This window comes from Salminus brasiliensis, chromosome 12 (assembly GCF_030463535.1).
Source record: "Salminus brasiliensis chromosome 12, fSalBra1.hap2, whole genome shotgun sequence".
NCBI lineage: Eukaryota > Metazoa > Chordata > Actinopteri > Characiformes > Bryconidae > Salminus > Salminus brasiliensis.
This window is the reverse complement of record NC_132889.1, coordinates 27,910,183-27,923,507: the sequence shown is the minus strand read 5'-3', so window position 1 is coordinate 27,923,507 and position 13,325 is coordinate 27,910,183. Positions and strand designations below refer to the sequence as shown.

The 13,325-nt window shown below is 41.5% G+C and overlaps 2 protein-coding genes across 4 annotated transcripts in view; both read right to left on the bottom strand.

Annotated features, from left to right (window-relative positions):
* Positions 1–1,343: 1,343 nt before the first annotated feature.
* hoxb2a (homeobox B2a) lies at positions 1,344–3,913 on the bottom strand. The gene is made up of 2 exons (XM_072693439.1): positions 3,396–3,913; positions 1,344–2,601 (listed from the first exon to the last, which is right to left on the bottom strand). The coding sequence occupies exons 1-2, from the start codon at positions 3,841–3,843 to the stop codon at positions 1,868–1,870; spliced, it is 1,182 nt and encodes a 393-aa protein (XP_072549540.1). The 5' UTR covers positions 3,844–3,913; the 3' UTR covers positions 1,344–1,867.
* A 2,359-nt stretch (positions 3,914–6,272) lies between these two features.
* hoxb3a (homeobox B3a) overlaps positions 6,273–13,325 on the bottom strand; it is a 49,425-nt gene continuing 42,372 nt past the window's right edge. For all 3 annotated transcript variants that reach the window (XM_072694159.1, XM_072694160.1, XM_072694161.1), the window contains exons 4-5: positions 9,266–9,863; positions 6,273–8,501 (exon numbers count right to left, since the gene is read on the bottom strand). In XM_072694159.1, coding sequence (XP_072550260.1) covers positions 7,741–8,501; positions 9,266–9,755 — 1,251 coding nt within the window. In that variant the 5' untranslated portion in view covers positions 9,756–9,863 and the 3' untranslated portion in view covers positions 6,273–7,740. The remainder of the gene's footprint in view (positions 8,502–9,265; positions 9,864–13,325) is intronic.

The window sequence follows — 13,325 nt, the reverse complement described above, 5'->3', positions numbered from 1 at the left end:
CTGTCAACATTTTATCCCTGCATTTGTCTCACTAGACAAATGTATGAAATGTATATCGAGACTCTCACACACTGAGCTTTGATTTTATAGTATTAAAATATTGACTTTAGACTGTGATCATACTACTGGTTCCCTTAGCCCAGCCTCTTACCAGACCACTAACATACATAAACATATACACACATACATGTACTAAGATGTATAAATGTGTGTATATAAACATTTATAAATCTATATATTTCATAACTTTCATAATGTTGTGCCTTCACTGAACATCTTTTATGCAAGTTTTTTTTTTTTAAGGGTTATGTGTGGCTTAATAAAATATGTAGAATCTGTATACCACTCAGTGATTTATAAAAATATAGAAAGAATGATTTTCTTTAGTCTAAAAAGTATTGTTCCACTGCTAAAACAGACTGCATCGGGGCAGGTCCAACTATCACATATTACCTCAAATATTGATTATCATGTCAAAAAGAATCATTATGATTTGACATGGCCTTCGTTTGGGTAAAATGTTTCATTTAAAATTGATACATTCAACTGAGGACTAGCCAGGTCTCAGCCTTAACCACCACGTTCGATAATGGCCGCCGCGTTATTGTTCATATCCTTCATTGTGTACCCACCGCCATTTTGGGCTACAACTCAGCCTATGCAGCCATATGCGTCCAGCTCAGCGAGACTAAATACATTTGTGAATGAACTCTCTACACATCACATATTCTCCAAAATAGCTCTCTGAAATTAATAGTAATTAAGAGAAGATATTAAAAGAACAATAAGAATAGGAAGAATCGCGTTACATCTAACAATAGGCTATTTATGCGTCATACATAAAAAGGGGAGCTACACAGAACCCTTATTTTGTAAACATATTTATCTGTTTCAAATTTTCTGTTATATGCATAACGGGGTGTACATTTTGCTCAGTTACTTGCATCTGTGATAGGTAATTAGAATGTGATACTTTTTGTTCTTAAATTGAATCTACCAGACTGAAACAATCAGAATGTATCTTTTGCAAACATATGTACTAGTACAACAACAACTATTATTATTATTATTATTATTATTAATAATAATAATAATAATAATAATATTAATAATAATAATAATATTAATAATAATATTAATAATATTAATAATAATCATGGTTGTATGGTCATTATGAATAAATATTATGCATTTTAGTTCATATCCCATATCATAAATTTGTCTGAAGGTGATATTTTATAATAACTTATGCCATTTTCCATTCATTATCATAGACACAGAAATCACATACTCCTGGTGAAGCTCAGTTTGACCCCCGTAAATCATCCACACTTTGTTCCGGCATATAAATGTTTTATTTTCAACTATGAAAATAATGTACAATAAATAATTTGAAATTTACTATTAAAGAATCTCAATAAATAAACTAGTTCTAAAATTCATCATCGGGGCCATGCCCGCCTCGGGAGAATTTCCTAAAAGCAGTTCAGCTAGCCTTATTTCTGACACATTTCCTGAGAATTCAATGATTGAGCGCCACTGAAATCAAGTCACCGCAACATTTATCTGCAAGTCAGCCCGAACAAAAAGCCAAATAAACAAAGGCAAAAAAATACCTGAAACTGGACAGGGGCAATCCCAGTGTGCATTCGCTAGAACAGAACACCGCAATATTGTTAAAGCAATAAATTAGTTCTGAGACGAAGTCGTAACGGAAAGAAATATGTCTGCATTCAACACAGAGGGGGCTTTCTCTTTCTTTCTTTTTTTTTTTCTTTCAGGAATGTTGTAGTCGAACAGAAAAAAAAAACATTATACTGTGATGTGATGCACCCGGATTGTTCTTTTTTCGACTTTAGAGTCAGAATCAGAACTGTAAATGTTGTAAATCTATAGTACAAAGAGTGCTCGTAAACAGGTCAAAATCCTCCTCGGAAAAGTCTACGGGACTGTCCAGTGAGCTCTGCAGACTTGGTGATAAAGCGTCCGAAATCTGTAGGCAGGAGTCAGTGGAAAAGAAATTCAAGTCGGCCAGTGAGTTGGCGTCCTGTGGCTCTGGAAACGCGCTGTGCTCTCGGCCTTCGCTGCCCATTGTGGCCGCGCTCTCTGCAGTGGGCGTTGGGTACTGGGGGGAGTGCACCGCTGTGTCAGGAACAGATGCGCACTTCGGCCGCATCGCCTGACCTTCCTCGGGCGTGGGCTGGCTATTGTCAGCACTGTTCGTGTAGCAGGCGGTGGGGGGGCACGTCTCGCTCTCTGCCGCCGAACCTGAGCTGGAACCCGGACCGGACGATTCTGGTGGATGGTTCGAGTAAGGCGAGGCTGCGTCGGTGCCTTCGAGAGACTCGAAGCCGCTGGGTTCGCCCTCTTGGCCGTCTCGGTGGTGCGTCGTCTGTCGCTTGTGCTTCATGCGTCGGTTCTGGAACCACACTTTGACTTGGCGCTCGGTTAGATCCAAAAGTGCCGCGATTTCCACCCTCCTGGGCCGACAGAGGTATTTGTTGAAATGGAACTCCTTCTCCAGCTCGAGCAACTGCGTGTTGGTGTAGGCAGTCCTCAGTCGCCGCGAACCGCTGCCATTGTCCAACCCGCCTTGTACCTCTGAAAAAAAAAAAACAATCGAGAAATGACTACACTGCGCCAAAAGCTCTCCAAACGCCACTAAAACCTAAGTGTGAAACATATTGTTCTGCGTTTGAGGGGCTGTGCGGCACTGGTTGCAGAACAGCTTTGCAGGGTGTATGCAGCAAGCCCCATATTTTGTTTTGTTCAACTGCCTTTACATTGCATACTGACATTCAAAATGGCTACCCCAAGCCATAACACATGGTTATGAAAATATATCATTAAGACATCAACTGCGATTAAATCGTTATTTCAGAACAATATTTAGTATCTGCATCAAAGGAACTGAAACTTTATCAGACAGAATACTCATGCATTCGAATATTACTTTAAGAAATGTGAGTAGGGGTATAATAGTTATCTTATAAGGACACCTCAATCACGTTTGTTTTGGTTTGCTATGTGACTGAAACGATCATTCGTAATAGCTTACAATGTTGATGGCATTGATTTAACAACAGATAAAGTATTACGGGAATAGTACATTTAATAATAATCTTGAGCAACAAATCAGCATGTCAGGCACGTTGTCAAAATGCTTCATGTAAACTGGGCAGTATACGCTGAACATTTCCACTGACAGACTGTTTAAAGGTAAAACACTCGTAAGATTGAAAAACAGCATTCCATCAATATTCTGCATCACTCAGAATGGACGCCAGTTGATGCGGTCATGTAGCTGCAATACCATATCAGACTGCCTTATATGCATGCAGAAATCATATATTTAGGAGAAATAATAAAAATTATTATACATTCAATATACTGACCTGTCGGGGACTCGAGACCCGCTGTGGCGTAGCCAGCGGATGCTGGAGAGGGAGAGACAGTTGCAGTGGCTGCTGCCGCCGCTGCTGCTGCTCCAGGCTTGGGGCACTTCTTTGAGGATTTCTTTTCCTTCATCCATGGGAACTCGTGGGCCAGGGGGCCGCCGCCCGACAGTGCAGCCTGGCCCTGCTGCTGCGTTGGCGGCGTTGCCTGCGTCCGGAGCTGGAGGCCATTGGAGGCTGTTCGCTTTTGGCTCCTCGGTCGCGCCTGGTTGCCTGTGCAAGGGCTCAGGCTGGGGATGGTGTTCTCGAAAGGAGGTGGAATTACTGTCGAGTCCTTGATTGATGAAGTTTGAAATGACTCCAGGACAGCGGGGAAAGACGTCAGGCACTCAGCAAGGGAAGGCTGGCTGTTGATGAACCCAATCTCCCTCTCAAATTCAAAATTCATCGCTTCGCCTAGGCAAGAAGGGCGACCAGCGACACCAAAACGCACAAAAAATCACATCCAAGAGGCGCCGTTTTATTTTGCGCTCCCGCTATGGCTGCATTTGCGGGCTTTAATAATTGTGTATATTGGTGATATTACTAGCGTATGGGGACCTGGGTCTACTAAACTGAAGACTATGGGCAAAATTGCAGCCAATTCCTGATCACATGACTGCTCTCAACCAATCAAAATGCGGGGCCTTGTGGCAAAAAGAAAGCATTATTTTTCTGAATTGATCAAATATTCAAGATCATAACATTTGGATTTTGGCGGGGGCTAATATATAAATTAAAAAAATGTGTACGGTTGCCATGTGTTTGTCCAGTGCTTGTTGGCGTGGGTGGTGAAGTGAGGTCCTATTGAGACAATGGCCATACGAATACACAGTTTGCTGTGATGTAATCCGCAGGCCTTAAGCGACTGTTAAATGCACATATACAATATGGCTAACTGCGCGATTTAGTGAGTCATTAATCTTAAAAGTTTTGACAAGAGTAACATACGAGGAAGCTAGCGATTTATGGCTTGTATATAAAAAAAATATCCTAATAAATAGAGGTGCATTGTGAAATTTTAAGATTGGTAGTCCTATTTGTCGAACAGGGGGATTTCTCATGTCAGCCAGACGAAGCGAATCGTGTTTGTAGACATGGCTGAATACTTTACACTTTACCATCGTTCATGGAACTCCTTTGGACAATTCGGAACCTGCTCTCGCGTAAGTTTGCAGCTACATTTTGGCTAGAATAAACTGAATCCAATTTACATGCAGATTTTGTATAACAAGCTTGTACCAAACATATTATAATTTCATGAGAGGACGTATGTCATTTTCTAACACTATGAACGTCCTTTGTGTCTAAATAGCACATTTTTCTGTACATGCTAGCGAAAGTTCACCGAGAGATCGTCTTTCAAAAGCTAAACTTTTCAAATAAATACATTTATTTGCATACTAAATAAAGAACAAAGCAGTGCGAAATTGTTTATAAAAAGAGAACATCGACGTTTTAAGCAAACCAGAAGTGAGAGAGATATAGGATAGATATTCTTAGAAACTAACTAGTGAAGTAGCAGCGGTGATCAATCTTTTCTCCGGCAAAGCGCTTGACAGGAACCACCCTCAAGAATTCCCTTCTACCCTCCAGGATCACAACAAAGAAAAAAACCATTATTCCCACACAGTGTTGGATATTTTTACTCGATTAATTAAAGCTTTTTACGCAAAGATGTTATTTGCGTGTGACCTAATATGACGCAGAAAATCGCTGAAGAAGCAAGGGTGGCCCTGTATGGAAGCACAGATGGCTTCTCATACCCGGTGTTTCTCGCACTAGCTCGTGTCGCCTATTTCGTTGGTGGAAGAAGCATGGGAAAGATAAAATGTGTGGGTGTTTGGGTATTAGAAGGGCATTCAGCGCGAGCTGGGGGAAGTGGACATTGAAAAAAGAGGAGGTCAATTGAAGAGGCCCACTTCTAGAATGGCGTTACTGCGGGTTACTGGGACACACCGATCTCTCTTCCCACTTTTATTTTAACCAGGATAAAAGAAACGCTGATTTAGGAAAACGAAAGGATTTCCACGTCATCTGGGGACGATAAATTTTAAAGGGTATAATTTTTTCTCGGTCTTGCATATCTGTCTGTCTGTCTATCGATCGATCGATGTTTTTTGTTAGTTAGATGTGAAAATGTATGCAAAACATGAAACTTGATAAATGAAAATTTAATACTTGATGCGTGATTTACCTGTGTATGTTTTAGTTTTTATTGTTCTTTCTGAATTGCAGTCCTGTTCTATTCCTCTGTATATGTTTTAATTGCGTTATCGAGAAAGTGTTTTTAAATATTTCCACATCAATTCCCCGCAAAAGCTCATTCACCTTTACTTTGTACGAAGAAATTATTACAGTGTCTAAGCTATCACTGCAAACTGTTTTTATATGGCAACAGGGTAGACAATATATTTTGTGTAATGTTTAATTCTTAGAGTAAATCGTTCTGATTCAAATCTGATTCAATTCTAATTGTCTGTTGTGCAATATTTATGTATTTTATTGAAAAAGATTAATGTAGCTCTAATTAGGACTCCAAGTCTTAAACAAAAGTAAAGTGTTTACACTAAATAAAAAAAAACCCTATTCCTTGTTTTCTTTTCATTGTACTGTTTTTTCACTGTTCACTTTATACAGCCATTTTTCAAATGGAGAATTCGGAGAGTAGACTGAGTGTAAGGCCTGGATTGACCTCATCTCACGTGACCACTGCTTTACGGACGCGGTCTTGAGGGCACTTGTTTAGAAGCCGTGAGGAAAGATATACTACTTGTGTGTTTGTGTGTGCGCGCGTGTCTGTTGGATGAAAAGTTAAAACGATGTAAGACAAGAATGGAAATGAATAACATAACATTTTATTAAAGAATTGTTCAACAGCCAACTCTTAACAAGAAAATCAAAGTAGCTACAAAGAACAAATTAAGTTTCCAAAAGAAAGTTTAGCTATACTGTCTAATTTCCGACTATGCAGGAACGGTTCGAGTCCGCTCTCATGCCCCCTGTACAAGTCAAATTATTGTTTATGTACAAGGGTAACATAAACCTACGTTTCTCTAAAATACAATAACTAAAATTAGTTACAATGACAAGAACACAATGTCTTCTTTTTATAACAGGTAAATACTAAAAAAGTACACTTTCTCGATATAAATACATGGGGGATAAATAATACAAAAAGAAAGTATTTAAACTGGCTATAACAAATAAATATATATTTATGAATGTTCATTTGAACACACATACCGAAAGACGCTGATTGAAGGTCTTTCGCTTCAAAATAAAATTTATTTTTTTCCTTACCCATCAAAATGTAAACTCTAAGTGCAACAACGATGCCCAGACGGGAAAGCATTAGGCGTAAACCGAAACGTCTGCACCACTGCCTGGTTTCCCGGACATACATTTTGTTCAATTATACCCTGTTTCCACGTAAAGTCGAGACATTAGAAAGTGTGGGCCTTCCGCATTAGTGTGGGCTAATGTAAGCAAACCCAGAGAGAAGAGGGCGGGGGTGGGGGGTGGGGGGCAGGAGAGCAGGAGTAGGAGGGTGAAGGAGGGGCCCAACCAGTTAAGAAAGGTAGGGGTGGCCATGAAGGCCTAATGACTACATTTTCAAACCTTTCTTTACCCTGTACCAACGTCAAAGCAATTATTTTATTCTAGACAGTTCATGAGAGAAGGCCCCAGGTAGCATAGTTTGAAAACGGACCTCAACTTATCAAAGTGAGGAAAGACTAGACCGCTACCATGTCTTGCCAAAGATACTGCACAGAATATTTTGTTAATGTTTTTCGGGCGGATAGAATAAAAATAAAACAAAAACTAAAATTGAATTGAACTGTTTTAAAAGAGGTATATGAAAGAAGGGAAGCAAACGAAAAACAATCCAGTGGTTTCCTAGTGCCAGTTTAAGTACACTACCATTCTGCTCTCAAGCAGTTTTAAGTGTGAAGAACTTGGTGATGTGTGGCACAAATGCTATTGATGACCTAAAAGAGGGGGTCACACTGGTCCATACAGTAAAATAACCTATTCCTTGGCATACGCCATATAGCCACAGTTACCCAATATTAATAAGTATGGTCTTCAGAGGGGCCTTAAGGGGCTGTGGGTAGTTGATTGAGCGGAAGATATTCTGAATAAACAAATGTGCTCACAGGTGAATGAAAGGACAACATCGACACCAACCGCTGTTCTAAACATGGTAAGAAACCACTGGATCATGTTTTTCAACCCCATTGCATCGTCCCATGGGTTTTTGTTTTTGTTTCTACTTTTTCCTTATTGTTTATGTCCAAACCTGCTACAGATGAGTCAACTTGGGTGCTTCTTGAATTCTACCCTGAGAAGGATGGTGCGCTGACAGATCTGTGTATGTCGGGTGTGTATCGCACGGTCCATGGTGTTGGTTGGCCGACATCTGCGTGGCACCGTTGTAGTCCATGCTGGCAGACTGGTGGTGTGGTAAGTGATTGAGGCCATACATAGATGGCCCGGTGGTGGGCATGGCATCCACATAGTTGCCTCCCACATACACGGGGCTACCCTGCATGTTAGGCGTCCCGTAGTTGCCACTGTTACCCTGTAGCCCGTGTGGGTCATATTCCGGTGCCGTGTTTCCATACTTCTGTTGCGATGGGCAACCTTTCATGGGATTTTGATAGGCTGTGGACATAGCATAAGCGTTTTGATGAGGCTTGTTGAAAGATGGCGGCGACGGTGCGTCATAGCTGCCCATAGAGTGCATGGAGTTCATAAAACCAGCAGAGGACTGCATTGAGAGGGGAGGGCTTCCGGTGGGAGATGGCCCTCCTGAAGAGGAACCCATGCCTTTTGACTTTTGATCCTTCTTGTACTTCATGCGTCGGTTTTGGAACCAGATCTTGATCTGCCTTTCACTAAGGTTAAGAAGATTGGCCATCTCTACACGTCGAGGCCTGCACAGGTACCGATTAAAATGGAACTCCTTCTCAAGCTCCACAAGCTGAGCACTCGTGTAGGCTGTGCGTGCTCTCTTGGAAGCCGCAGAACCCGGAGGGCTTTTCTCGCCACCACTGCTCTCCGCTGGTGTGGGAATGAAATAAAACATAATTACTACATGTGGCAATTGAATGCATTGTTCCCCTTAATAAAGCCGGTCACATAAAGACAACCTTACCCAACTCCCACACCCCCACCCTTGATATTGGTTGTCAACATATCATAACTGGCACTTATTAAGAGATATGCACCCTAACATTTACCGGGTATATGTAAATTGTATTAGGACCAATGCCCACGGCCAAAATCATACTGTGCAACACGCAATTGTATTTGCTCTCCACACACTGACTATCACTACAGTTTGCCTGTGTGAACCTGTGTTTGAAAACTTGTACATGCTTATCAAAAAGGGCTTTATTAATATATAATATAGTACATAATAGAACTGTTGAAGAACCTCTTTTTTTAGATGTAGTAAACATTACTCCCTTCTAAACTGGAGATTATAACACGTAAGGAGATGTTGTTTTTACTAAATGAATGTAATCAATTCTGTAAATATATCTTAGTATAATTATATGATATAAATATTGCAGGTACCTAACCTTTTCACCTGCAAACACACTCACAACAAATATTTAAAATGCAAGGAAGGCCAATATTTATAATATAATATTTTTAATATTAAAAGCCATTCGTATAATTAGCAATTGATTAAATTAAAAGCAGTTTCTGTTTTAATCCTAGTTTTAAATGGGCCTATATACAGGCAAACATCTGTCCCAGGCAAACAAGAGCAGGTGAGGTTGGGATGGGGAAGGGGAAGGGGGAGTTGGCACACACACCGTTAGCTGAGCTTGCGCTGGGGGAGCTGTTTTTTTGCTTGGTGTTCTGACGCGACTCTTTCATCCAGGGGAATATCTGCTTGCTGATGGTCGGGTTCGGGGCAAGCGTGGATGACTTTGATGAAGATTTGGTCGTACCTCCGCTGCCAGCCCCACCACTGCCGCTGCCACCTGGCTGCTGGGGGGCGCTAGATCCAGTTGGATTCACAGGGTTTTGAGGAGGGGAAACTTGGGAAGGTGGGTGGTGCTCAGATGGCAGACTAGGCCGCATACAGCTGCCGTTTAGCTCTTTCGTCTTGGCATGCTGTGACTGTGTGGGTGCGCTGGTGCCGAGGGACTGCAGAGAGCAGGCAGACCTCTGGTAGTCACCTTCGAGGTGCGCCGAGCTCTGGAAGGCTGCTGGTTGGGCCTCATAGCCGAAACCATTGGCCCCCTGGTACGAATAACCTCCGAATATTGTCGAGTTGTCGTAGTAGGTCGTTTTCTGCATTTCCAAAAGTCGCGTTACCGGCTACCAGGGTCCTGACGACCTTCTGGAAGAACATTGGCACCAGATGTCACGTGACGGTCTTTTTCCAACGGCCTCTTGGAAGCTGACCTGAAAGGTTATAAAAGGCACATAATAAGAGGGGCGCGAGGTAAATCCATCTTACTGCGCTGAAAGGCGCTATGACATGAATAGCACGTTCCCACAACGCGGCTTGCAGATGCTACGTCAGGCAACGGTGGACTGTGTTTTTGTCTATAGCGCGCACATACTCCACATAAATGACAAAATTGCACAAAAAGTCTCAAATATTACCCTTTTCACTTTCGCAATCTAACTCTTGACTTCTGCTGTTACGGCATCTAAGGTACACACCAAAGCCCTATTTTGATGGATTAAATAAAGTCATTTCTTCTCTGTTCTCAGTGCTAATAAAAGGTCTAATATGTATATAATGTGTGTGTGTGTGTGTGTGTGTGTGTGTGTGTGTGTGTGTGTGTGTGGTCTCCTATGAAAGTACAGACTGATTGTATTCAGCTTTATTTAGTCATTAATTAACAGCGGCCCTTACCACTAGCTCGCCTGAAAGGTTGTTTAATGTTAACTTAAAATTTGCAAATAACGCTGATGGAAGAAAACATATACATGCTAACCAATGCATTGCAATTGTTTTTTTTTTTTTTGTTTTTGTTTTTTTTGTCAGTTCTAAAGAAGTCATAGTCTAATAAATTACCCAAGCTCAGCTCTACAAAATAGGTTAGCAGCTCAGACAAATCAATAAATATGCCTCATGCACAGATGCCATATGCAGCGGGCTTTCTCCAGTTACATACAAATGTATTTGGTCAACATTAAAAATCGGCTTTGTGTTCCAAGACCAATGTGGTGAACTTATTAGTGGACCCTAGGACTGTGGTGTGGAAAGAGGTCCCCGGAAGCCCTCGCTACATATGATTCATGATGGTCGCTGAACCGAAATAGACAAATCAAATCCCGGAAAGAACCCAAGACCTCCTCTCTTGGTGTTGGGGTGGTTGAAAGGACAGGGTGAAGGCAATCACTCAAACACTTACAGGCACCTGGCATTCATTTACTGTTACTATTCAGGGGAGAATCGTAAAAACATGAAAACTGTTTTCCAGATATTTACAAAGGTTACAAAGGCAGCAGATACAACACAGGAGGATTCGATGTAATGCTGACGAATGAAATTCACCAAAAAATCATTGAGCATAATTTTACCTAGTTTTATCAATAATGTTTTGACACGAATATAAATACCATATCGACGAAATCTATAAATCCAGAGTTCATGTTACGTTAGATAAATAGGCAGAGTAGCTATAGCCTATCCACTATAAACAGCAAATAGGAGATATTATAATTCATGCTGTCTGAAAAACCTAGCAAATTTAATATATATATATATATATATATATATATATATATATATATATATATATATATATATATATATATATATAAACGAAGAATAACCCCCAAAACCCAACCCTAAGCAAGCTTGAAATGCCTAGAAATGTTGCTATCAGCAAAACGAATTTTACTAACCACAATGGAATTTTAGCAAATTCGAAAAAAAAATTATATGTAATTTTTACGTGCAGAAATGTTATGAAATGTTACAAATAAAACGACGCATGGTTTCCATGTGCCTGTTTATAAAACTAAAAACCGAAGCTACAGCTTTTGCCCATCAACTCTCAACACGTCACAAATGTAGCTCATTTATCTTCGAAGAGGACGGACGGAATCCTAATCATTTACTCCAAGGAATTGTTCGGGAGAGAGAGAGAGAGGGGGGAGGGAAAAAAACAACGGACATTACAGATATCAAATCATATCGTAGTTCCATTAAATGTAACACGAAATGTCTTGGCCCTCTTGTTACGGTAACACAATAACCAACTTTTCTGTAGATTCAACCTTAACACAATTATGGAGTGCAGAACAGACGTGGTTGGGGGGAAAGACCAACCCGTGCAACATCAACAAACAAGGGGGGGAATACTCTGCTTGGACGCCCCTTGGCGCGGACATGGGGATATAAGAAAGAGACAAATGGTAACAAGGGTGACAAAATATTGATCTAATTCACTATATATATATATATATATATATATATATATATATATATATATATATATATATATATATATATATATATAGTGTGTGTGTGTGTGTGTATTTGTGTATTTACACAATCTATATAAGAGTACACTGCATAGCCACATAGCTCTAATGTTAGTTGAGACAGCCCTTGCACTGGGGCAAAGGCCCAGGACATTTCAAATAAAATAGCACCGTGGTGGGAAGGAAAATATGAAATAGGCGATTTTTTCAGACAGTCGCTTAGCTACCGCATTCAGTCGTCCCTAAATATCCTTTCTTCATTATGCTGAATCAAAAAACACATCATTCGCATCAAAGGCGATGGGGCAAAATCCCCCCCACCCCCCCACCCCCAAAAAAAGGAAAAAACCGATTCGTGAAGAAAAATAAGAGCAGGGAGAAATTAATACGTGAATTAGACTATGGAACACTCCGAAGAGGAAGAAAGAAGGCTGCTGCGTGGAAGGAAGCTTAAAGCCTTGTGAACTCTTCTTGAACCGCGTTTGGAGTCATACGGTCATAAATCACTAGGACATACATACCGCCATTCACAAACTGATAGCCCATTTCAAAGCAGCTTACCTTAGCCTCTGATGAGCGGCGTCCGAGCAGCCATCATATTTTTTCACGTTCGGCCACCGTGCAATCAATAAAGGAGCCAAGAGCTCGTTGCCGTTGCGATATTTCAGCCCACCAGTGAGCGTCAGGCGCCGGGTATCTCGAGCACGGCTGCCCCGCGCCAGAGTGCGGGCGCTCCTGGACGGATCCCCTCGCTTCGCGAAAGGGGGGGAGACGGTCTAGCATGAAAGATCTAAAGTATGCGAGGGGGGCTGCAAATGGACAGGCAGCGCTGCTCCTGGCCGCCCTGTCGACTGGTACGCCCTGCTTGCTGATAACAATGGCCTCAGATTTCGCCTCCTTTCTCCCCTCTTCTCTCGCTCACGGTACAAACCAGGACATCATAATCCGAGCAGCGCTGCTGGCTTGCCGCCGTCACATCTTCCCATTGCATGTCGGGGCCCCAGTCGTTTCGCTCGCGTTATTTTTGCCCTTTTGCTCCTCTTTTGGCGGCTTGTTGTATTGTCAACACAGGCCTTCCCAGCTATTTGAAAATAACGGAGCTGGCTGTGGATGTGCCAGTCGCAAGCGTTAATCCCCATCAAACAGCGTCACCAGTGAAAATTATGCTAATTGCAGGCGCACAGGACAGGCTAAGGGCCTGCCAGAGGACATCCTTGCAGCTGTTTTCAACCCACTTCACTAGTTTACGTGTCAGACTATGCTAATGCTATTTAGTTAAACACGTTCAGTTCCCTCGCTCATTTAACTGATGCATATTAAATGACTAGGAAATGCGTTCTCGACGCTGGCTTTCTGTTAGCCCCAGGCAGAAGCAGCGTTAAACCTGTATTGTTAATGTTACATCACATCTCTGCCAACACA

Bases quoted from the DNA above. Each gene is read 5' to 3' on its own strand.
- hoxb2a (XM_072693439.1), bottom strand. From the start codon at position 3,843: ATGAATTTTGAATTTGAGAGGGAGATTGGGTTCATCAACAGCCAGCCT. The intron at 2,602-3,395 runs GTCAGTATATTG...TTTTTTTTTCAG, and splicing joins GGGTCTCGAGTCCCCGACAG to AGGTACAAGGCGGGTTGGAC.